At 35.5% G+C, this 22,951-nt stretch overlaps 1 protein-coding gene across 14 annotated transcripts in view; it reads right to left on the bottom strand.

The window, feature by feature from the left end:
- SYNE1 (spectrin repeat containing nuclear envelope protein 1) overlaps positions 1–22,951 on the bottom strand; it is a 317,571-nt gene that overhangs the window by 181,992 nt on the left and 112,628 nt on the right. For all 14 annotated transcript variants that reach the window (XM_037391919.1, XM_037391908.1, XM_037391920.1 and 11 more), the window contains 15 exons: positions 22,268–22,435; positions 20,551–20,727; positions 19,142–19,282; positions 17,948–18,108; positions 14,964–15,114; positions 11,419–11,646; positions 10,797–10,895; positions 8,907–9,094; positions 8,673–8,796; positions 7,675–7,841; positions 6,261–6,414; positions 5,342–5,970; positions 4,472–4,651; positions 2,023–2,173; positions 247–405 (listed from right to left, as the gene is read on the bottom strand). In XM_037391919.1, coding sequence (XP_037247816.1) covers positions 247–405; positions 2,023–2,173; positions 4,472–4,651; positions 5,342–5,970; positions 6,261–6,414; positions 7,675–7,841; positions 8,673–8,796; positions 8,907–9,094; positions 10,797–10,895; positions 11,419–11,646; positions 14,964–15,114; positions 17,948–18,108; positions 19,142–19,282; positions 20,551–20,727; positions 22,268–22,435 — 2,877 coding nt within the window. The remainder of the gene's footprint in view (positions 1–246; positions 406–2,022; positions 2,174–4,471; positions 4,652–5,341; positions 5,971–6,260; positions 6,415–7,674; positions 7,842–8,672; positions 8,797–8,906; positions 9,095–10,796; positions 10,896–11,418; positions 11,647–14,963; positions 15,115–17,947; positions 18,109–19,141; positions 19,283–20,550; positions 20,728–22,267; positions 22,436–22,951) is intronic.

Below are 22,951 nucleotides of genomic sequence, written 5' to 3'. Positions count from 1 at the left end.
TGTGCACTGAGCAAATTCACACTCCTAACATTCATACATTGTTAAAAGACATTGGTTTAAATCTGTCAAATGGATTTCACAACTTTGTGTGTACAGTGGATGCCAAATCCCTACGATTAACTCTTTGTGATATACTTCAGAGAAAACTTTACTGAACAACTGCACTCTAAGATCCTAAGGAAATACTAATACTGTAACCTTCGCCAACTTAAAAACTGTATTTGCATATAAACACCAGATTCTTACATCTAGCCATTTGTCCACCGTACAGTTCATATCTGTTTTTACCGCAGTGGAGTCGCAGTTATGCACCCTTTTCAATTCTGCTAACAAATGTTTTCCTTTATTGGTGAAAGTATCCAGGTCTTTTTGTTTATCACTCAGATCATTCTTTGCAGCTTCATGCTGTGGACATAAATAATTGCTTATTTAATAAAGCCTTGAAGAAAGAAGAAAGAAAGAAAAATCCAGTTCTCCAGACACCCATCCCTGATAATTCTCAGTTATCATACCATCTAATATTTAACCATGCCACAAAATACAGAGTAACTGACTTGGTTTTTTTTCATTAGCATAATCAAATAGTATGATTGTTCTTATAAATAAAGCACACAGGTAGGATTAATACATTCTGAATTTTCCCTACTTGGTAACCAGCTATCTTCAGGTTTTATGGCAATTTTTTTTTTTAATTATTCTTTCAATTCTTCAGATTCCACATACCTAAAATTGAATGTAAGAACCCATCGTTGACAAACTAGTATCTAAAATCAGTTCTGGAATTACAGCAGGGTAAACAGAGGATGCTGCAAACAAAATTTAGAACTGTAAATCCCGTCACTCCTAGATACTTTGGAAAACAAAAGTACAGATGTGTTCAGAAAGGAATAAGACAAAATTCTTCAGGGCTACTAAATTTGCAATTTTAGGCACAGGGAAATCTTTGAAAAACTGTCACTGAAGAGGTAACAGCATACTGAGAAAGGATCACAGGAAGCATCTCAACCTTTTTTCTTTAACCATTATCACAGATCAGCATTAGAGATAAGTTACTGATCTGGATGCAGTATGGCCATGTGGCCATGCCTACTTTATTATGGTAGGAGCTGTGCAAAATATTTATTGCTGCAACTCCTTTAGGCCTAGATATGGTCACTGTTGTAGCAGGGCATTCTCCACAGCCCAAGGCTCACATTAAGGAGAGAAATCATATGGAAGTTACATGCATCTCTTTGTTTGACTGGTAAGCTGTGTTCTATTTTTTAGTTCTAGCTAAAAAGTCTATTAAAAAAGAGGCCATAAATATGCACAGTTTAGAATGAGGTTTATATAGATCTAGCTGACAAATTTTTAATGAAGAGTTCAATAGGCTTCCAAATGAAACTGCTCTCCGAATGAATGGAAAGAGTTTAACTCAGAACTCTTTTTTCTGACAGGCTAATGGATAGCAGAATTTAGAATTTTAGAAATATGATTCAGTGAAATGAATGGAATGCAGGGATCCAAATTCCTTATCTCTGCTCAAAGGCCAGTATCAACATTGCAGCCCATGCATTAAGTCATCTTAGGGAAAGAGACAGATGTAAGAATTGCACACATCAGAAATGTGTGCAACTAGTTTTCTTTTGTTGACTTATCTATTAAAATATTACCCAATATGGGAAAACATTGAAGTATGTTGACTGGAAACATCCTTTTATACTAATGATAGGAATATACTATCATTATCTAAAGAGCAGATAACTTACACTTTCCATGTATATTAACATTTTGTATTTCTAGGTGTTAAAATTATAAATAGCAACAATTAAATATACATTAATGGATCTCACCAAGATGCTCTGAGGACTATATTATTTCCTCACCAGAATCAGTACAATTTAAACCCTGAATGTCAGTGTGACAAGAATTGACAGTAAATTCAAGAAACTTTAAACACAGCCCAAGAGCACCTTTCAAACAGAAAAATCCATCTCAATCAAAGATCATTTAAATCCCTCAAATGAAATTGTATGTAATTACCTTTGATAAAGTTCGCCTGATGTCTTCGTGATCCTTCCAAATGGATTTGATCACAGAAGCACTGTCAGCACTGTCTATGACTTTCATTACTGTTGACTTCAAGCTCTGATATTCCTTCATTAGATCGATAAGAACGCAGGAGTGTTCCTTTCTGTAATGTGAAAAGGCTGTGTTAGCACCATTTGCTGTCATGTTTCTGAAGGAAAGAGAATGTAACGTAGCGATTCACCATGGGAAAACCAAGATGCAGTGCTAAACATTTTTTGGATGGCTAAGGAATTATTAGTATTTAGGTTTTACAAATCACTGTGGGTCCATACATCACAAAGCATCTTATTGAAGAGATGCTATCTGAATCATATATATCGGATATCAAAGCAACTGACTTCAGCAAAAGAAAGAAACTGGAATTCAAGCTTCTCACTTCCTAAGTTAGCATCTTACTGACTGGAAAACACACTATAATGATTCTGGCACTCAGCTCATTTTTTTTTAACTTGTTTCTTTAACACAGAAAATACTTTTGTTTTGTACAAAGGAGCAGAAGTAAAGACTAAAGCAAGGCAAGGTAAGTCTATCTTGTCCTCTAGCTGTCAGATGCAGGCTTTTGGGTCTCAAGCATTAAATTCAACTTACCTGTCATTCTACTGAGAACAGATAACATGCTGCTAAGAACAGGGCTAATATATATTTCCACCTCCTCTTCAGAAAAGCCTATTTCTGCTCAGGCAATGAATAGGAAAAACCAACATATTCAATCCTTTTTTGGTGTTTATACTGAAGAGGGAGAAGGAAGACTAATACTTTGGATATGATTAGTTGCAGAACAGTGTGTATATCAATGAAAGGAATTTGGGAAACAGGTCATTGCCAAGAAAGAGAGGTAATCGCTTTAGGAGATGGCTCTTCTCTGAATGCTCTACAGAGCTCTTCAAAATTATCAAGTTCAGAGGGGTCTAAAATTGTGTCTATATGACAGAGAAAAAAGTTCAAAATAATTAAAATTAAAATAACAATTTAAACAAAAATTAACATTATTTTTATGTTAGAAAGGAATAATGAGGTACGTGAGAATCTTTCAGTTTTAGGTATAAAGATGGGAAGAACTACCCCAGTATGTGAAAACTGAACAACTCATTTAGCCTCAGTAATGCCTCTATAAGGCAGAGACAGCTCTTTTATGTTTTCTTTGCTACCAGGCTGGTACTGTCTAGCTTCTGGCACATGTATGCAGAAATTACTTGGGTTACTATTACCAAGGACTTCTAGAGGTAAGAAAAATGGGTTGTAGCAACACACAACATGAAATGCAAATTAGCAGCACTGCTGATGAAAAAGAGAGTGATGAACATTTGTAAGCAAAGCTACTATTTTCTTCCACTTAGTTGAGATTTATACACCTCCTAAAAATACACTAGAAAACCAGACTGAATTAATCTGGAAAAAAAACACCAGAAATGCAATTCATATAGCTGTATGTCTTTTTAAGAGGGAAATAATACACAAATCTGGTTAAGAGGCAGCATATTTACAAATATCTGTATAGTTTCAACCAAGAAAATAGAATAACAGTACAGTATATAAAACAAAGGAAAAAAACCCCCACTTTTCAGCATAAATGATTTTTTTTTAAAAAAAATAATCATCATTCCAGTAATACAACCCAGCAATTACATGGGGATCACCAAATTGCATATGCCCACTGAAATATTAGCCAGGGTTAGAACTGTTTTGCTTCTGCACTTAGACAAAATTTATGTAAACTGAGGACAATGTAGTACTGAATGAAACTAGCACTTAAAATTACCATGCAATTTTAAAAAAGAACATTTGAAGAAGTTTTCTTTAATGATGATGATTAAGCAGCTAAGACAAAGAAAAGGGTAGGTTGAAATTTTCTTTAGTTTCTTTAGTTCCTTTCTCCATCCACTTTCACTGATACAGAAAACTGGTCACAAAACTCGTATCATTGATTATACACTAATGATTGCTATGAGTCTGGTCCCTTGGGCAGGCAGAAAGACTTAAATCTAAGAATGATTTAGGACCACTAAGTAGGGCTGTCAGAAACACATAGCCAATAGAGAAGGAAAATGCTAGAAGGACAGTATGTGTTAGTTGGAGTCATAGTGAAATCTCAATGGAGATTTCTTACCTTTCAGGAGAGTAAACAATAACATGCAACTAAAAGCCCACTATAGCTCTAAGTACTGTCCTAAGGACCTATCTGTGGCTTTATTAATAGTATGATTTGCGGCTTAATTAATAATTACAGCTGGTACAAATATCCTGGTTTATACTGTGTTTTATCTTCTACTCGGTACTTAGCATACCAGCCCTGTTTTTTATTTGGATTAATATGACAAGATGTCAAGTGTAAATAACTGTGTCTCTTTTCCACACTAAAAGAACCCCCTCCTTTCTCACCTTAAGTCTAAGATCTACTTACTTTTCATGTATAACTTTCTTGGTATCTTCCCACAGAGAATCCAAGCGATTTATCTCTTTGTCAATCTCAGGAGCAAGTGTGGTATCTTTTTGGGCTATTTGTTTTGCTTTGTCCATGAGCCACTGGAGTTCATGCTGGTGAGAATGCAATTCTTCATCTAACTGGTTAAAGATCCTCAATCTGCAAGTTAAAAGGCAGGTTTCAAATATACTTTTCTTCACTTTTTTTTTTTTCAACAGAAAAGAGGAGAAAGCAAGAACAGCAGCTGCTGTTAGTGTTACTGTGCATAAAGTTCTCTTTTCCTAACATTTCCTACAATATCTTCAGAAAACAGTGTTCTCTGGATATTTTTTTCTGCTACAACTGGCCTCAGAATGTGATTTTTCTGCTACATATACAGCTATACAATTATACAGATATGCATATACCTTCACCTCAAACAGTGACTTCGAAATATACTCAATTATTTAGATTAATACTTTATTATAGTAAATGTTTTCAATTCCTTCAGCACATGCAGTCTTCAGTTCTGTAAGAGCAGAAATAGTTATGTTATATAGGATTTCTAATAGCTGTTTGGATCTTGGATTCATTTGGACAAAATAAATTTCTGAGACAAAGATTTTATTGACTATTCTTTCAATATGAAAGATCAGTGGGACTTGCTAAGTGTTCTGCTTATGTTCTCCCTCCATCCAAACAGCTCTCTTACAAAGTTTTATTAAGTACATATATGAACTCATATATGCCTGGGAAGAAATAAGGTACCCAGGCAGAAAACTCACACACGCCTCCAATGCATCATAAAAACATGTAGAGATTGCAAGCAAATAAAGAAGTGCTAATCTCAAGGTTTAATACTGGTTTTACCTTTGCTGGAGGGCTTGTAGTGTTGCCTCCTTCAGGCCCTCCTTGTCAGCCTTTTCCTCAGTATCTTCAATACTCTTCAGTAGCAGTTCTCTGCGTTCCATGAAAGATCTTCGCAAGGCTCCAAGAGCTTCTGCCTCACTCTGTTTGGTTCCCAGAAGGTTTTGAACTGCCTCCAGTTCCAAGCACAGATTATCCACCACAGCCCTGCAGGACGTCCTCTGCCCAGAAATGCTGTGTTTTAGATGATACTGGGCCTTAGTAAGGGAACCATCCAAACTGATCGCAACAGATTCCAGCTTGTTAAGATTTTGAATAACATCATTTAGTTCCTTTGCCAGTAATTCAGATTTAGCTTTATCTATATTTCCTGATTTCTCTACTGTCTGCCTCAGCTGGTGGAGCACTCCTGATGCAGCACTATGGAGCTCCAGGAATACTCGCAGCTGACCGAGAGCCTCTTGTCTTTGGCTAGTTATTTGACTTGCTTCCTGGAAGATCTGAAAGCAATCCTCAGCCTTTGCCTGCAATGTCTGTTGGTCCTCTGGGCAGCTGAAAGAACACAATTTATCTACATGTTCCTTCAGCCTTTGCAGCTGCTGTTTCTTACTTTGAACTTCTGTTGAGTGGTTCTACGGGAAAGAAAGAAAACAGGGCTGGGTTTCTTCTTCCAGTCAAAAGCTCAGAAAACATTTTAGTACTAAAGTTATGAGCAAAACAAATACTACTGAGGGGTTTTCAGTAAGAACAGTTCGCTGTTACAGTTTTGCTTTAAACTGAACAAATAATAGAAATTTGTATGTAACTGTAACAGTGTATTGTTTTTCAAACAAATAAATGACCTTGCGCCAGTTTTAGATTAATATTAGCTGAATGCACTGTACAATTTCTCTGTCTTTAATATTTACATCCAAAAGTTTACCTTATTGTGAGATGCAGCTAGTTGTTGATCAGCTGTGTTTATTTCTGAAGTGGCTTGTAGTTCAGCAAGAAACTGCTTAATCCAGTCTGAAAACCTGAGCAGGAGCTCATCGAACTGCCCATGCTCAGCAACAAGAGACTGAAGGAAGTTGATCCTATAGGATGTCAGATGTAAATATGAAAGCACTTGATGCAAATTAATCAGTTCTCATAATCAAAACCACAGCTGACTGGACAGCATTAAAATCAATGCCAGGTGGAAGGTAAGAAAGAAATGTTAATTCGTGTTACAAATGTGATGACTGCTGTGTTGTTTTCTTAACTGGGGAATAACATAACACTTGAAAGCACCAGTTTGGCTCTTTCCTATTTCCACTGTTTTATTCATATCTACTGTTAGAAGTGCCCCAACCTACCAAGGTATGTTCTTCTACTTCACAGACGTAGTCCCAGCAAAGAGAATAATATTGATGGAAGCTAAACTTCAGTTTTCAGACACACCAATTCTGTTTGCCCTAGCATCTGCAACATTGCATGTAAGGTGAAAGTCTCATCAATTTAGGTAGGGGGTGAGTAACTGCATGTTCAGCTTCCACTGAAGGAAGTAAGGGTCAAGTCTGCTTAAAGGAACACAACTCAAAGGAGGAATGTGTCCAGAGGAGTACTTGGCACCTAGCAGAACTAAGCTTCTAAACCCTGTCCTTAAAAAAGGCATTGTCACTAACCTTCCCATTTCCATTAGAAATTTCTCTACATAATTTTCAACATGAAATGCTATGTAGAAAATCGTTACATTATAAAGCAATCATATTGATAAAGCACCTAGAAGATGATGTCATTGACCAGAGTCTATTACTTTAGCTCCTTTACAAATAGTAAAATATGTACGTTCATCGTTGAAATCTAAATATATAACAACACAGAGTTTCAGAAAAGGAGGCAGTGTTCCTGAACCTAACATGAGCCAACAGCCTAACAAATGAGCATTTGTAGTATTTGTGGCAAATGAAAACTTCAAAGTGAGTTTAAAAATATAATAGTGTGGTTTTGCACAAGATAAAGCATGTAACTGAAAAAATGAAGAGCAAATATTACAGATTTTGGAAGTAATTTAGGAAGTTAGTTTGGAAATTGTAACTGAGGAATCTCAACGTTATCTTAATATCCTGCCCCATACTCTTTAAAACAGAACTCTTCTATCAAAAAAATATGGGGAGATTATGCCAAAAATACAACATGATAAATCTGTGGGATTCCTGACGCCCCGCTCCTGGGGTCACAGGATTCAATATGAATCTTAAACCTTTGGTTTCCATATGGTAATACTGTAAAAAACTACATTTCAAGACTGTGATTCCTCATCTGGATATTGGTTACTCCCATTTAACATTTAAAAGACATTCTGAAGCACAAACCTTTTATTAACAGCTTGTGGTAAAGCTTTCCACCTCTCATCCAGCTCTTCAAATTTTTCTTTTACTGTTTTCACACACTGTTTGGAAGCTGTTGGGAATAGCGACTCATTTAACTGTAATAGGCTCACATAGACTGAAGCATGGGACTCAATATCTGCTTGCAAATCCTGGGAAAACAATGTCATGCACAGCCTTTAGGTTAAATATGGCATCATATTATGCAAAGTAACAAAAATATTAAAAAGTCAGCTAGGGATTTCCAGTACATCACTTTGAGACAAGTGACTGAGTACAGTCAAATCCTTGGAGGAATTGAGGTCTCTTAGGACAAGCATGTACTCAACACCTCTCAGACAGCTAAATATGCAACTATAATTCAGTAAAGATCCATCAAAGTTTTTTTTCTCCTTTAGGGCAAAGTGTAACGTTTCCACACAGCTCTACTGTATGATGAAAGTGGCTAAAATCAAGACTAAGTTTTGCAACATATTTTGTGTGCAGCAACAGAATTATGAGGAAATGCCACAAATTGGCCCAAACAACAACAACAAAAAAACCCAAAATAATTTTTCTTCTCTGCAGTAATATTTAAAAGTGAAATTATGGACTTATTGACTTCATGGAGGGTGTACAGGATGCTACATTTGGTCAACTGCTTCACAGTAATCTAAAAACAAATGGCACAAATTCAAGGGAAGGCATACTTCGGAATAGGATGAAAGTCTTTTGTTTAAATGAAAATCAGAAATCAGATTTTCATTGTGAATCAAAAATCTTTTCTTGAGCTGGCATATTACATTTGCAAATAACGTTCTTCCTGACAATTTTTGTCTTTGATAAATAATGATAAAAACCGGCAATAATGTAACACTTCCCTAGGACATTTTCAAAGCCCACAATCAAGTGACTTCTCAGACTACAACTGAGCAAATCCATCCTTTAAAAGACACAGGGGAAAAAAACATATGTAAGGGGACAATCTTTCCGTTGAAACATACCTGCAGTGACTGCAGCTCAGCTTCCAGTTTTACTCTGTCAGCAGAAACGTACTGCTCTGAAGGCCTGGCTGCAGCTTCACACCCCTCCAACCAGGTCAAGAAGGTAGACAGCTCCTTCTCCTGCCTAAAAAAATCACAACTTAGAGTTAGCAACTTAAGTTGCCCCCTCAGTCTCACACACTGACCACAGGAAGGTCTCTGTGTCCATCTTAACAGATGGGAGAGTCTACTCACTTCTGCCACTGAGCCAGAAGAGTCTCTAATAAGGTCTGTTTCTCCTTAGCATTCTCTAGAACCTTTTCATATTTCTGCTGCAATGCTGTAACCTCCTGAGTAGCTTTTTCTTTGTTGGCCACCTTTCGGGCACAGGCTGAGACAGAGGCCAGAGTGTTGTTCAGTTTTTCCACAGTATGACAAAGGTCCTAATGAACATGTAAAAGAAACAGAAGTCACATACATAAACAACAGAGCTACAGTAATGATGATGGGGAAAATTCTGTACTTCTACTTGAAATCTGAAGCAATGCTACATCCACCAGATCATGAAGCCATAGCTTGTATTTTGGTCAGATCTATCCTAGATATGTGTCCCAAGCATGTCAACTGACCAGCTAGTAGCAGGGGAAGACTTTCCTCTGATCAGTGTTAAAGAAAAAATCACAACAGTCAGATCTTCTGAATGGGCATGTGACACAGCATGATCATGTAGGACAAAGCTCCATCTGTCTAAGAGTTACTCTAATTTATACATGCACAGTAAATACAAAAAGCTCACTCCAGCATGTGAAGACTGACAGACTTGCAGCCCATGGCATGACACAGGAGAGGTAGAGCACAGAACTTCGGGCAGCATTAGCTAAAGGTCTTTTTCATAGATAATGGGATCTGATGATTAGACTTTCCAGTGTTGCCATTTCTAGAGAGCTAGGGAAATTGCTCATGTGAAAATAATTGAAATGTAGTACAATGAGTTAGAAAAGCACAAAATGAAACAGCTTTAAGACCACTAAACGTCAGACTCACAGGTGTGCAATAAAAACAGTAGTAATGGCTGTAATTACAGTCATGAAAGTAATCATATATAGGAGGAAATGTGAATTATACAGCAACAAACTGCCGATGTTTGAACTGAAAAATAAAAATTAATTTCACATTAAGGCATTGAATCATCATGATCCCACAGGCAGGACAAGAATTTACAATAGCATATTCAGCATATTCATAATGTTTAAAAGCCAGTAACAATAATGATTACATGTGCTGTCTGAATAAATTCTCCATATGCAAAATATTTTTCCTCAAGGAGTATAAAGGTTTTTTTTAAAGCAGACAGGACAGGTCTTCCTTGCATACAGCCTTTGCAAGTAGTTACCACTAAGTTTAGAAAATTATATGCATTGTATTGCAAGAACAATATGACTGGAAGTTTTTACAATATTTTATTAGAAAGAAAAGTAATTATTGCTTTGGGAAGAATGCATCACAAACTTCTAGACATAGACAAAAATGCTATATCTAATTCCCTGAGATTTGGGATTTTTTTGTAGTTTGAATACCAATCCAGCATTTGTTTTTCTTTTGTAGTGGACCAAACTAAATCTCCAAAAAACACATGGATTTCTGGCATCACCAATAACAGTTTGTCAGCTGAAACACTGTCCAGTCGTTGCACTGTCCTACAAAATCTACTTCCAAGGTTTCTTTTTTTTAAAAAAAAAAAAAAGCAGTGGTATTTCTCTACCAAGATGCAAGTTTCATGAAAATCTTCCAGGAAAAATGTCTAACAGACACGTTTCTTCTGTTTTTCATAATGTTTTAGATGCATAAAATTAAAAAAAAAGAACCTGAAGAATTAATTCATAGTTTTAGGCTTTCCTTTTTCTAGTGTGGCGAAAAAACTCTCCAAGCCTGTCTGAAATGTTGAGAAGAAATAGCTGAGGAAGTCTGCTTAAGCCTTTCCTGGGGGTGCCCACCCCGACAGGCAGCCTTTGCCTCCTGCCTCCACCCTGGGCTGTGTGGCATCAGGCAGCCTGTAGTCTGGAGGTTACTGGTATTTCGATGAGGAAGTCAGTGTGGTACTATTTCCCTGGACTCGGTGGCAGGAATTGCTGGCCACATGCTCACCGTGCAATCCTGAAGGGCTGTGTACGTTGCTGCTGCCGAAGAGCATGATGTCAGAGGCTCAGCTACCTTAGATTCAAATTCAGACACTGCCTGCAGCACCTATGAAGAAAAGGCAAACCAGAGAGTCTAAAATCAGCAGGAAATACATAAATGATACTTTAAATATTAACTTTTAAATATTTAGTGCTAAGAGAGTACTATATCCTAAGCTTCTGTTTTGCTGAGTGCCTTTTGAAGTTAAAAGATGCTGTGCTCAGCTCCTTGTAACTGGGACAATCATAACATAGATTATCTTCCTTATGACCTACTAACAATGCAAAATTAAAGTTGAAATGTTTATAAGAAGTATGGATGTGGTTTCTTAGTGCAATATCCAGGAGAACCACTTAGGTTTTCTAAAAGACAGCATAAATTTTTGAGTGTGTATATTTTAGTGTCTTCATGAACCTGCCTTTTAAGTCATTCAAAGCACAAGTTTACATACAGAGGTCTTGCAATTACCTTACAAATATACTAATATATTCTAGTCCATCCTATTATAATATGGTTTTTATATTCAATTTTGGAAAAACAGAGTATTCCTATAAATTGCAAACAATCCATTAGATTTTGCATTGTCTACCTGTTTAAGACTTTCTTCATATTTCTGCTGTGCTGACGCATTCCCCGTGACCGTTCCTTCCAGCCTCTGTGCATGATCTCTTAACTCTTCCCAATACCTTTTGACCTGAGTCAATTTGGCTTTAATATGTGCACATTCTCCAGAGGTAACAAACGAGGAAAAAGACTCTGCTTCCTCTTCTAGTTTTGAGATTCCAGTTATCTTACCATCTATTTCATTGTTAATAACCTAAAATGTAAAGTGATAGTAAATAAAGAAGCACAATATTTTTAATTTTCAGAATAATACTTCCTACTCTCTTTTTTTTTTTACCTGAGCTACTAATATTCTTCATTTAAAAAGTAAGAGGACAGTTCATTGACCACTTGCAATAATTAGTTACAAAAGTTTTTAATATGCCCTGTAAATTCCCTTTTTCTTCTTGAAATTAGTACTGGAAAATGTTTAAGAAACAGCTTGCGCTAAAAACAGTCTATGGAGAGCAATTAGAATTGGCTGAGGTATGTATTTTTGTAAGAAGACAAGATGGCTCGTATTTTAGCCTCTCCTACTTCACAACAAATTAATACACAATTCTCTTAAAGATTCAAAATAAATACAAGATGAAAAAAAAATTAGTGTATAACTGAAAAAAGATACTATTAAGGAGCAGAACCCTAACAGTTGATTACTTATGTTTAGTAAGCTTTCAAGCACTTACAAAATAAAACCTGCTATGATTTGGAAACCTATAGAGATCATTTTCATTTTCTAATTTAAAATTCCATGGTATAAAAGAGAATAAATTAAATTATAATATGAGGTAGGTGAGTGTGCCCTCAGGCAGAGGATTAAATACAGAACCACATAACCGTATAAACAGGAAACCATGAAACGAGGGTGATAAAGGCCTTTAGTACTTTTCATCTCTCTTCTATGTCAATTACTAAAGGCACAAAGACAAAGTAGCACTTGCTGTATTTCATCAGCTGCATGACAGCAGCTGTCTCATATTATTTTGCACTTGTTTTTATTGCAAATTAGAGGCAAACCTGAAAGCTACAACACCCAAGACAGAAACTTCTGGTGTTTCACATTCAGTGGCTATTTATTCATTAAGCACCAGGGAACTTATAAAAAGACTTTTTTCACAACAGAATTATTTTAATTTCTGCTGATGCAGCATGTCTATGGAATTCTGAAAAGCAGCAAAAAACAATAATTGGGAGGGAACTGAAAGAGCCAAGAGCACTCGTTGGAATTGAAATGCAATAGCATTCACAGATCTAAAAATGTCAAGAAATGTATGTATATGAAATGAACCAAAATCCTTCCTGAAAATACACTTTCAAAAGCATAGAAAGTGCCCATCTTCTGCTGTAATTGTGATAAAAATACGGTGTCTTTCTAGCCATTATGAAGCTCAGGAGTGGCTTACTGCAACATTGAGTCTAGAATTAGCAGTGTGACAGCACAGAAAAAAATGTGCTGTAAGCATTTATAATGTGCCTTTATGCAATATATTCTGAATTAATTTGGATTATGAAATATCTTTTTTGCATGAGAATACGGTGCTGAGAAAAAATACTGGATTTGCAGCCCTGAAGCTGAAATTATCTAACAATGCAGCTGATACAAATGAGACAGCGCTTTTTTACTCCCACGCTATTCCGTTAAATCCACCCAGTTACATAAAAGAAGGTGGATAATTGAGGCCTTCAGACTCTCACCAAGTTTGCCACCAATGGTAACTACTTGTGATAACTGTCATTTTGTTCCGCCAGGAATTTCGGAGAAATGAGTAGGTGAAAATCTGGCTCTGCTGAAGTCACTGGGGTTTTGCAGTCAGTCACCAAAAGAATTTTATCATTACTGTGTATGATAATTACATTCAGCTGACCCCAGGTTTTTTACCTGGTCAGCCAAAGGTATTAGGGAACACACTATTTTTAATTCATTTGCCTCATGTTATTTTTTCTTACTAATACATTGTACTAGAAATTATGAACTAAATATGCTGATTAGCATTGTGGCACAGAGTAACTCATCAGGAAACTTAGAACAAAACATAACAAATTCTTCAAAATGAGGCACAAAGCAATGCTGCTGAAGAATGCTTCCAGCTGTGTCCGTGCATTGGAGGTTAGGTGACTCATTTCATGTATCACAGTTTCATAAAACTCATTTGTTCACCTGAGTTACAATGATGTACCCTAGGCCTTATCTGGAAGATTTTCTCTGCTTTATGACTGTTCACTCAGACACTTATAAACATTACCTGCTGACCATTTTCTTTCTTTTATGATGTATAAATGAGGAAGAATTATGGTGGAATTTTCAGAAACTTGCAAGGCAGTGTGAAAATTACTGCTTATCTGCATATAGAGCAAGGAACACCAGCCTTTCTGGGAAATTGGCCTGAATGGGCCAGTGGGGCTTAAGTAGGCTCCATTTAGACAGCAAGAACTGTCACAAAGTAATGCAATACTAATATCACTTGATGCACTTACTATCTGTCTTAAACATTGGAATCCTATCCACTAACTACTGAAAAGCAAGAAAACACAACAAAGTATGCTCTTGGAGTAAGTGCATATATATTATTTCACAAGGTAATTGTTTCTGAATCGCTGTAGTGATCAAGCAAGAATTCAAGTATTGCTTTATTCTTCAATGATGAGATCAAGAGATTTATTTGTTGTATATAAAGTTGTGATCAAATTAAGAACAGGAAAATCTGCTGATAAACTATTTCTGTCACTTGAAACAAGTGTCTTATGGGATCCTTTGGAAATATTTCATGTCAAACTGGTCCATGACTGCAAGCAGCTGCACACCTGTGCATTTTCTGGAGCAAGTAGGTCACAGAATAAAGACAACGACAGTGTGTACAGCATATTGAAAAACTCTATCCCCTTAGAAACATACAATGTCAGAGAAGGTACATGTTCATTTGTGGGAGGATATGAAGTCAGCCCTTGAAATACAATGCTTGGACACAATATGCACCTAAGTTAGCAATAAAGAAACTAAACAGTATGTATGTACAGGAATGTACACAGAATTTAAGGGAGTGTAATTATAATAGCAATAAATGGTATGTAGATTTGCAAGCTACCAAAAGCAATAGTTCCTTTATTATTTCAGCATAATAGATACATAAATCAAGTTATAACTTTAACTTGTGAGATTGAAATAAAGCTCTATAACCACTAGCTGATGTATGTTTTAAAATAAAAAAGCTTTATACACGTTATATTTATGTAGCTATTTTGTACAACAGTTTAGATTACTCAAAAAATAATGAGTATAAATTAAATAAAATTTTTAACCATACACACAGAGGCTCCATATATCTAAATTAAACACTAAAAGAGAAGGCAGTCTGTTAGAATTTTCCTTTAGTTTATGTTAAACCTTACTGCTTGGTATATTCATGTACAAATTGTGCCATCATTACATCATGGTAGTTCTGAAACATGTAAAATGTGTGTTCTCCAATTTGGCCTCTAGCAAAATGACAGATAAATGGGCTTTTAATGCTAAACATAACAAGAACTAATCACCTTGATTTGGCTGATCTGTATGTCCAAAGGAGATGATGATGTTTCCAAAATTTCCAGTTCTTTCTCTTGTTCAGCTATCCAGATGGACAGAGCTTCAAAATTATTGCCAAAATGATCCCACTTGTTTCTCACCATTTCCATGCTTTTAATACTAAAATTAACCAAATTAATTAGAGAGAATAAACAGTTTAATATAATGAAGCTGCCTATATTCTTGCTAGAATAAAAACGTAATGTAATCTACAGGAGGGTCATTTTAAAAACTCCCGGTTTTACAGGACCCAGTTGTGCACCTAAATTCAAACTCTGTTCTCTCTTAGACTGTGCACCCAAAGTGAAACAGTTATATTAGCCATGGTGGGGACACCAAGAGGTGAAACAGAGTACAGCTAAATTCATCAGTTAGACATCAAGAATCTCATCTACCAGGAAGAGAATGGAAAAGTAACATAAACATGATTTCTAGGAAATAATATGGAATTATGATTGTATCACATATCTGAAAGTTGAGATAACTGAGTGCACAGATGTTAGTTATCTAGTCACTAGAACAGAATGATTAAAACCAGTGTATTGTGTATGTACATAGTCATCAATGCTTGACTGCTTTATTAAACTTGGTTTTTCTATAACAGCAATCTTCCCATTTTATAGAAAGTTTGTGTTTCCTGAGGCAACGATTTCATATTAAGCCAAAGAATCAACAACAGATATAACTCAACTACCTCAAAGTTAATAGATTAATATTCTTTGAAACAGCTGTTATAGGTAATGTTAAATAGAGACAGGATATGATTGATTTTCCTGTATCTTGGATAGCAAACAAAGCACCTTTTTTTCATCACAAGAAGTCTAAGGCCCTTATAAGGCTTAACAGCATTAACTTTCAATATACAAGTTTCTGTTCCTTTCAAATCACTGTGAAGAAACCAGTGCTAATATAGGCCCTACACACAGCTTGCAAAACATGCATTTTCTGTTTCACTTAATATATAACAATTTCATCAGAAAAGTTTGAATGTTACAAAATTCCAAAATACATATTCCTTTTAAATATAGCCTTAAAAACCATTCCATGTTAAAAAGTTTTTGGTTTAATTTCTTTTTTTCTACCTCATTAAAGCTAGATGAAGCTTTTCTTTAAGAAAAGATGTAGTCTAAAAATGTAAAAATTGGCCTTTTTGATTCTTTCTTATTTATTTTCATTTTTTTTAAAAAAAATAGGAATGCCAACAGCCATTTACTGATGAGTAAATTCAAATTCATTATTTGTAGGAAAATAAAGTGCAAAACTATTTCACTCAAGTCCAGCCCAAGATAATATGGCTGGAAATCAGAATCAAAGGACCAAATCAGTGGCACAACAGCTGAAAATCCTTCACCTTTGTATCTGCCTTCCTTACAGATGTAAGAAAGACGCAGACTGTAAATGATATAGTCCCAAAGACACTGCACAGCTACGCATGATCTCCTCAGAAAACAGATGGGCTGTTTGCTCTGTAGTTAACTATGGAAAGCTGCTCAAACTTTTCTTTCCCTTTCCTGTTCATTGGCATAGTGTGTACCATATGCATTTGGAATACCTTCACTTTAAATTACTCAGTAAAGATTTATATTGATGGTGCGAGTTACATCATAACCCTTACACACTTATTATATGTTCTGTAGATTCACTATAGACAGTTGTGTATATTTGCATGTTTTGCAGAAATTATTTTTTTTATTATCTGTCACAGTACCACAGATGTTCTGTATAATCCACACATTCATCTAAAACCTATTTCATATCTGCATTGAAAGGGATTATCAGTGATGGCTTTAATTTAGAAATATACATTATTTAAAAAGTGAATATTCATTGCAGGAAAGATGAATTTCTTAAATTGAAAAATAACACTAGTTTTCTCTCTAATTTTGGCAATAATGAAGTGTAAAGTATTCAGTAAGATATGGTAGACTTTGCAAATCATTTTAATACTTCATATTGGAGGAAGTGTTGTTATGTATAACGATTAGACTGTCAATAATCAGAAAGTTACATCTGCTGCACAGGCTAGTTATTCTGGTTTACAACTGTTCTTTTACATAAGGAAGAAAATGGCACCAAATTAAAGTCAGATTAGCATGACAATGGTCAATAGGGGAAAAAAAAAAACCAAACCAAAAAATGTGGGCATTACCCTTTGCTCATATTCAAACTTAAAAAGCAAATTATACTACATAGTAATTCCAACAAGACAACATACAATTGGTACATATATCCATGACATGTATCAGATCTAATAAATGCAAAAGTACTGATTTCATACACACATACAAATGTATGTGTATATAGGTAAAATGAGAATAGCAACAGTTGAAGTTGAGCAACTTGAGTTCAATAACTGAATTCACTTAAGAAAAGGGATGAAATTTTTACAAATACAAAATGCTACAAATATATACAGGATTTAACAACATTGTCTTGGAGTTTGAACTTTCAACTTTTAAACAAAATTTGGCAAATGATGCCTTTTTTTTTTTTTTTTCAGCAGCAGAAGCAGCTTTTGATATTGCCCATGAAATAAAATCTGGGCATTCAGCTAACATGAAGGCACTTCTTGACAATCCTATGGAGAAAGCTGAATACTGAAAATGGAGTCAAATATGGTAAATGTGCTGTTCTCATACTTGCACTGAGATTTTTCTTTCTAAAAGAGTCTAGTACGTCAAGAATGAGTTAATTATTGTTTCTTCACAATACTGGGGATTAAACACATTAAATGTACCTAACAGTGGGTTTATGAACTAATATTATTAGAAAAGATTTTGTTTATTTGCACACACTTTTTTGACATATTTGGTACTATAACCTGGTTAATATGCCACTGCAAGCTGGAAATGACGAAGCTGATGAGACAACACAAAATGCTGACAAGGTATTCTAGAAATCTGAATACAATCTTATAGTGGAGGATAAATATTAGGACTTGTTAAGAACATACTCTTCTTCAAGAGAAACTTCCACTTTTTTGACTTGTTCTTGGATTGATTTTGCCTGCTGCTGAAGGGATTGCTTGTTCTTTGAACCAAGCTGTATCTCAGAAGAATTCTTCACCAAATTCTCAGCCTGCACTGCCATTGCTTCAGTCTGTTTAGAAAGTTCCTGTAAGGATGCAAGCCACATTAATTCAATATAAACAATTTCACATATTTACACAAAAAGTATTTTTCTTCAATGTCTGTGGTTGGAAAAAGTATCTGTGTCCTACAGGTATATTTTGAATGTGTAAATACATAAAAACAATCCCTGAAGAAAGTTGGTTTTATGTAGCACTTAAGAAACGTTCATTTAAGCAAACTAGCTTGAATAAAATTTAGCAAGGGAAACTCTTATGTCTGAAAGTTTTTAACTCAGCCAATCAAAATTTATTCTATAGCTCTTCAAGAAATATATCTGTGAACCGTAGAAGATTATATGCATCTTTATTTAATCTTTAGATCCTATGCTTTACAGAAAGGATTTTGCAGTATTTCCCAGCTTGTAATACCACTTTGTTTAGCAACTACCTTCTCTCACAAGCATTAAACTCACACACCAGAACAATGGATGCTGAGCATAACCAAGATATGTATAATTTAGTATCAGATTCATCAAAGGGTAAAAAATGTGTGAAAAGCAATCCAATCACTTGTGAATATATATTAGTGTGTATATATATATAAAATATATATATATTAGTAAATAAAATGGGCTGGGATAATTCACTGTTACTAAGGGCAAGTGGCATTTTATGGCTTATTTCCATGTTGTAGGATTCTCTCCTTTTTCTCCTCAGGGCTAAAAGATTGCTAATTGGCACAGCCCACATAACCTTGGCAAAGAACACACTGTTGATGTTGACATGCTAGTGCTTGACACTGTTTAGCTTACTAGTATATAGGATAAAATGGGAAGTCCTCAACATCATTTTAACTTCCATACATGTGCTTCAGATGCAGATTTTGAGTAATTCTTCATGATTTTTTTCATAAAGTAACTTTTTAGCTCTGAACAGTTTATGCAGTTTCTAATCTGTATACGCAATTTCCACTGGCATTAATGAGAAACCATGCAAAGATTGAAGGCAATACGCTCACTCCATTTAACAAGCAAGGCAGAAGGATACCTCAGTTCCTGTATTTCACACAGTGAATACCTTTGTCTGACCCAGTTCTGAGGAGAGGCTCTCTAAACTGCTAAAGTTTAAGATACGTTCAAGTGCAGAGCTTGCTTGCTTGAGATATTTTACTACTGTTTCTTTGTCCTTTTCAAACTGCTCCCATTTATTTATTGTGACCTATAAAACAAACAAACAAACAAACCCAAAACAGAAATACAAAGACAAAAAGATCAAAGGGGAGAAAAATAATTTCATTGTAAATTACCGAAGAAAGAAAACAGAGAAAGACCTGACATTAAACAATTCCTCCTGAAATGCCATCTACTTGAAGATGAAGCTGTTCTGAAGCCAATAAAAGAAAATTTTCCTTGAATTTTCACTCATTTGCACTGCGCTATGTAAAAAAGCACTGTTCTCTAAGGTGCCAGCAATATTTAAATCTTGTATTTGAATGTCCTGTAAGAAGTCTGAAGTAATAAATGCAGATACTTATGCTTATGGTGACAGGTAGTCAACAATATCCAAAAGGATTTTCAAGTTCTTTAATGAAATAAATTACAGTAAAATGTTAGAAGAAAATCCCTACTTATAGGAAACACATACAGAGGAATCTATTTGTTCTTTTCTGATAATGTAGAATTTTGATTAACATGCAGCATTTAATTACCAGTCACAAGAATTATGACAGTATGAACAAATATTTTCTTGATTCTGAATTAAAGCAAAGCCCAAATTAAGACACCATATATGGGATTCCTTAGAAAAAAATTGGTTCCAAGAATAAGTTTTTACATTAAGAAGTTAGTTGAGCTTAATCAAGTATTTTTTTTCATCTTGTGTTTTGTCATGTGAAATAGTTCTGATGAGCTAACATTTCTGTGGAATAGTGGACAGCTGAATTAACATTCTTCTTAGAGAAATGTAAAGTACAACTCAGATATCAGTGCAAGAAGCTATAAATCCTAATCCCAGTTCAGTCAGTGACTAGTTACATAACCTGGGGTAATCCATTTTATTTCTCTGTGACTTTTTACTTCCTTCTTTAAATTTAGGATGACAGCATGTATTTCAAACAGTAATTGTGAGGATTATATTTGTACAACATCAGGTGCTATTAATCTAAATGTCCAGCCTAAGGACTCTTAATTAAAAGGCAGTATCATCATGAATTCACAGATAAATTATTTAAAGTATTTATTATGACTGAATAGTTGGGACTTCTAAACACTTTCAAACAAAATGCTGCTTCTTTATTAATTAAGAGGTATCCAGCAGCTTCAAAAAGTTTTCATGGAGGTACTGATAATTAAAACCCTGAGGACTAAGATTCAGAGGTAAGAAAGTTAGTTCAGACTTTCACATTAAAAAAATAGGGGGTTTGCTAGGTTTAAGAATAAAAAACCCACAGTAGTACAGGTTTTTATTTCTACTTGCAAAGGACCCACCTGCAGTTGCTCTTCACGTTTCTCCATAGTCTGCTGCATGTTTTCTAATGTTCCTTCCAAGTTTTGTAAATCCTCTTGCACTGAGCTGGGCAATCCACCCTCAATCTGCAACCGTTTAGCTTGGGAAATCTGCTGTTGCACATCTTGCCTCTTTGCATGGAGTCTCCTTGTCCTTTGCTAAAAAATTTATCCAGCAGGAATGATTAGACTTTTTAGCTCCTCTGGGAAACTGGTACAAGGAAACCACTTTCTGCTTTTGCAGGGTTATGCAATGAGAGTAACAGATAAAGGGATAGACTGTGGCAAATATGCTTGAGAGTTTCATTTACTCATCAATTATATGTGTACACACCTTTTGTGGCATACAAATGAGAGAGAAAAGAGTGACAGTACAGCCATTTATCCAAAGCAATATTTCAGAAAGAGAAGCCGCAACAAGTGAGCAACTGCAGGAGTAGCCACAGGTGCATGCATTCCTCCTGACTGCCTGGAAGCATCCAGGTCTGCTCTGTGCTCTCTGAGGCACAGGCTGGAGCCTCAGATTGATCAAAGTAAAGTACCAGCCTTCATTAGAGGGGTGGTCTAGTTGCGTAACTCATTCCTTGATGCATTTTGCTGTGTAGCACTACCAGAAACTCCTAAGACTACACTACTTCTCCTTTCCTGACATGCCTGACCCATTGTCAGCCCTGCTATGCATGCTCATAGCTCCCTGCTCAATTCTACTCTGGGTACCTTCAGGTGTTTGTCAAAGTCTGTTTTTACCTTAATAGACTCCGCGTCAAAAGAAGAGCCTGAGAACTCTATGAATTAACTATACCTATTATTTCTCCTACGACAGATAAAGAATGTGGAGTATTGAAAGAACAAAAACAAACCTTAACACATATAATAGATTATACAAACATAAAAGAGTTTAGATAAGACATGGGTAAGACATAGTGCCTGGTCAGAGAGTAAGACATGTCTGACCTTAGAGAAATAGATGTTAATATAAAATACTTCTATAATGCCCAAACACTGACAGTAAATTATTCTTATTAACTTTGAGCAGGCCTCAAAGTTAATTTCCCACATTAGGCCTTAAAAAACATGATTCTTGCTGTATGCAAACCGTATGATTTATTATTACTATAGCCTGTAGATGTTTTGATCTAGTATCAGTGCACAAAAAGCCTCCTGTTCTATGCATACAGAACGGAGGCCCGTCTGTCACCATGGTAGCTACCTAGAGGAGGAGATGAGGCTAGAAGTACACCTCCCTTCCCTCATTTAGAGTTGGGGCCACATCAAAGATGCTGAAGTCGAGAAATTTCCAAAAGCAGGATCAACCCCAAATTACCATGATCAAATCTGACACAGAAACTTTATAAAGGTAAAAAAGAGAGACTACACATTTGCAGAGTACACTTACCCAAAATTTCAAGTAAATGAAGCTTGTTTTTCAGGTGTTCTGTGCCCCAAAACCCCATGTGAAATAAAATGTTATTCAATAAAAGTTGGAAAACAAGCTCATCTATGGGGATTAACATTTAAAAAATACTAAGTACTTTTTTCATTATAAGAAATCAATACTAGGCCATATGAAAATGCTTTCTTTAGAACTCTTTCAAATTTAAATATAAAGAGTTATGCTAATGGACATAACAAAATTTTGTAATTACATGAATTCTACCTTAAAAAAAAATTCCGGTATGGACATGAGTAACTGCCCTACCTGATGATGAAGTAGTAGTTGCTGGGCTTGTAATAAGCTTTCTGTATCCAGGATCCTTTCAGCCTCTGTTTGGGCTTCTTTAGAGCTGATGATTAACTCTTCAATTGCACTTTTAACTTCTTCTTTGTACTGGACACAGTCTCCAATAGTGCCTAAAGTCTTTTCAATCTACAATTACAGATACCCTTAAGTATTGCATGTTGAAAGGCACATCTGTATTTTAAGGGCACATTTATATTTGAAATATTTTTTCAAAAAATATAGTAAATTGCCTAAATCCAAAGCACACTTGTCTGCAGCATTCCCAACACCTTTAATTTTACATTGAAAGAGTGACTGTAGGCTTAAAATGTGACCAAGGAGACCAAGTGACATAATCCCTATTACATTGCCATATGGTAAATAGCTGTGACAGCCACTTATTGGTGATCACTTAGAAAATACATGCTTCCTCACCCTTGCAAGCTGACTTAGATTCTGAAACACCTGTGCTGCTCACCTCACAAAAAATCTTGCTACATTTTGGACCTTCCAGAATAACGCCCTGGTGAATCACAAATATATTAAAATGCCTTGTTACCTGGGTTTATGGACCACAATATGCATGTGGTGCAATATCCAGTCTCAAGTTTTCAGGATTTTATAAATATATATATATTCAGCATATCAAAAGTTCTTCCCTCT

Source organism: Falco rusticolus, chromosome 6 (assembly GCF_015220075.1).
Source record: "Falco rusticolus isolate bFalRus1 chromosome 6, bFalRus1.pri, whole genome shotgun sequence".
Classification (NCBI taxonomy): Eukaryota; Metazoa; Chordata; class Aves; order Falconiformes; family Falconidae; genus Falco; species Falco rusticolus.
The sequence above is the reverse complement of the archived record's forward strand: the minus strand, read 5'-3'. Positions and strand labels throughout refer to the sequence as shown.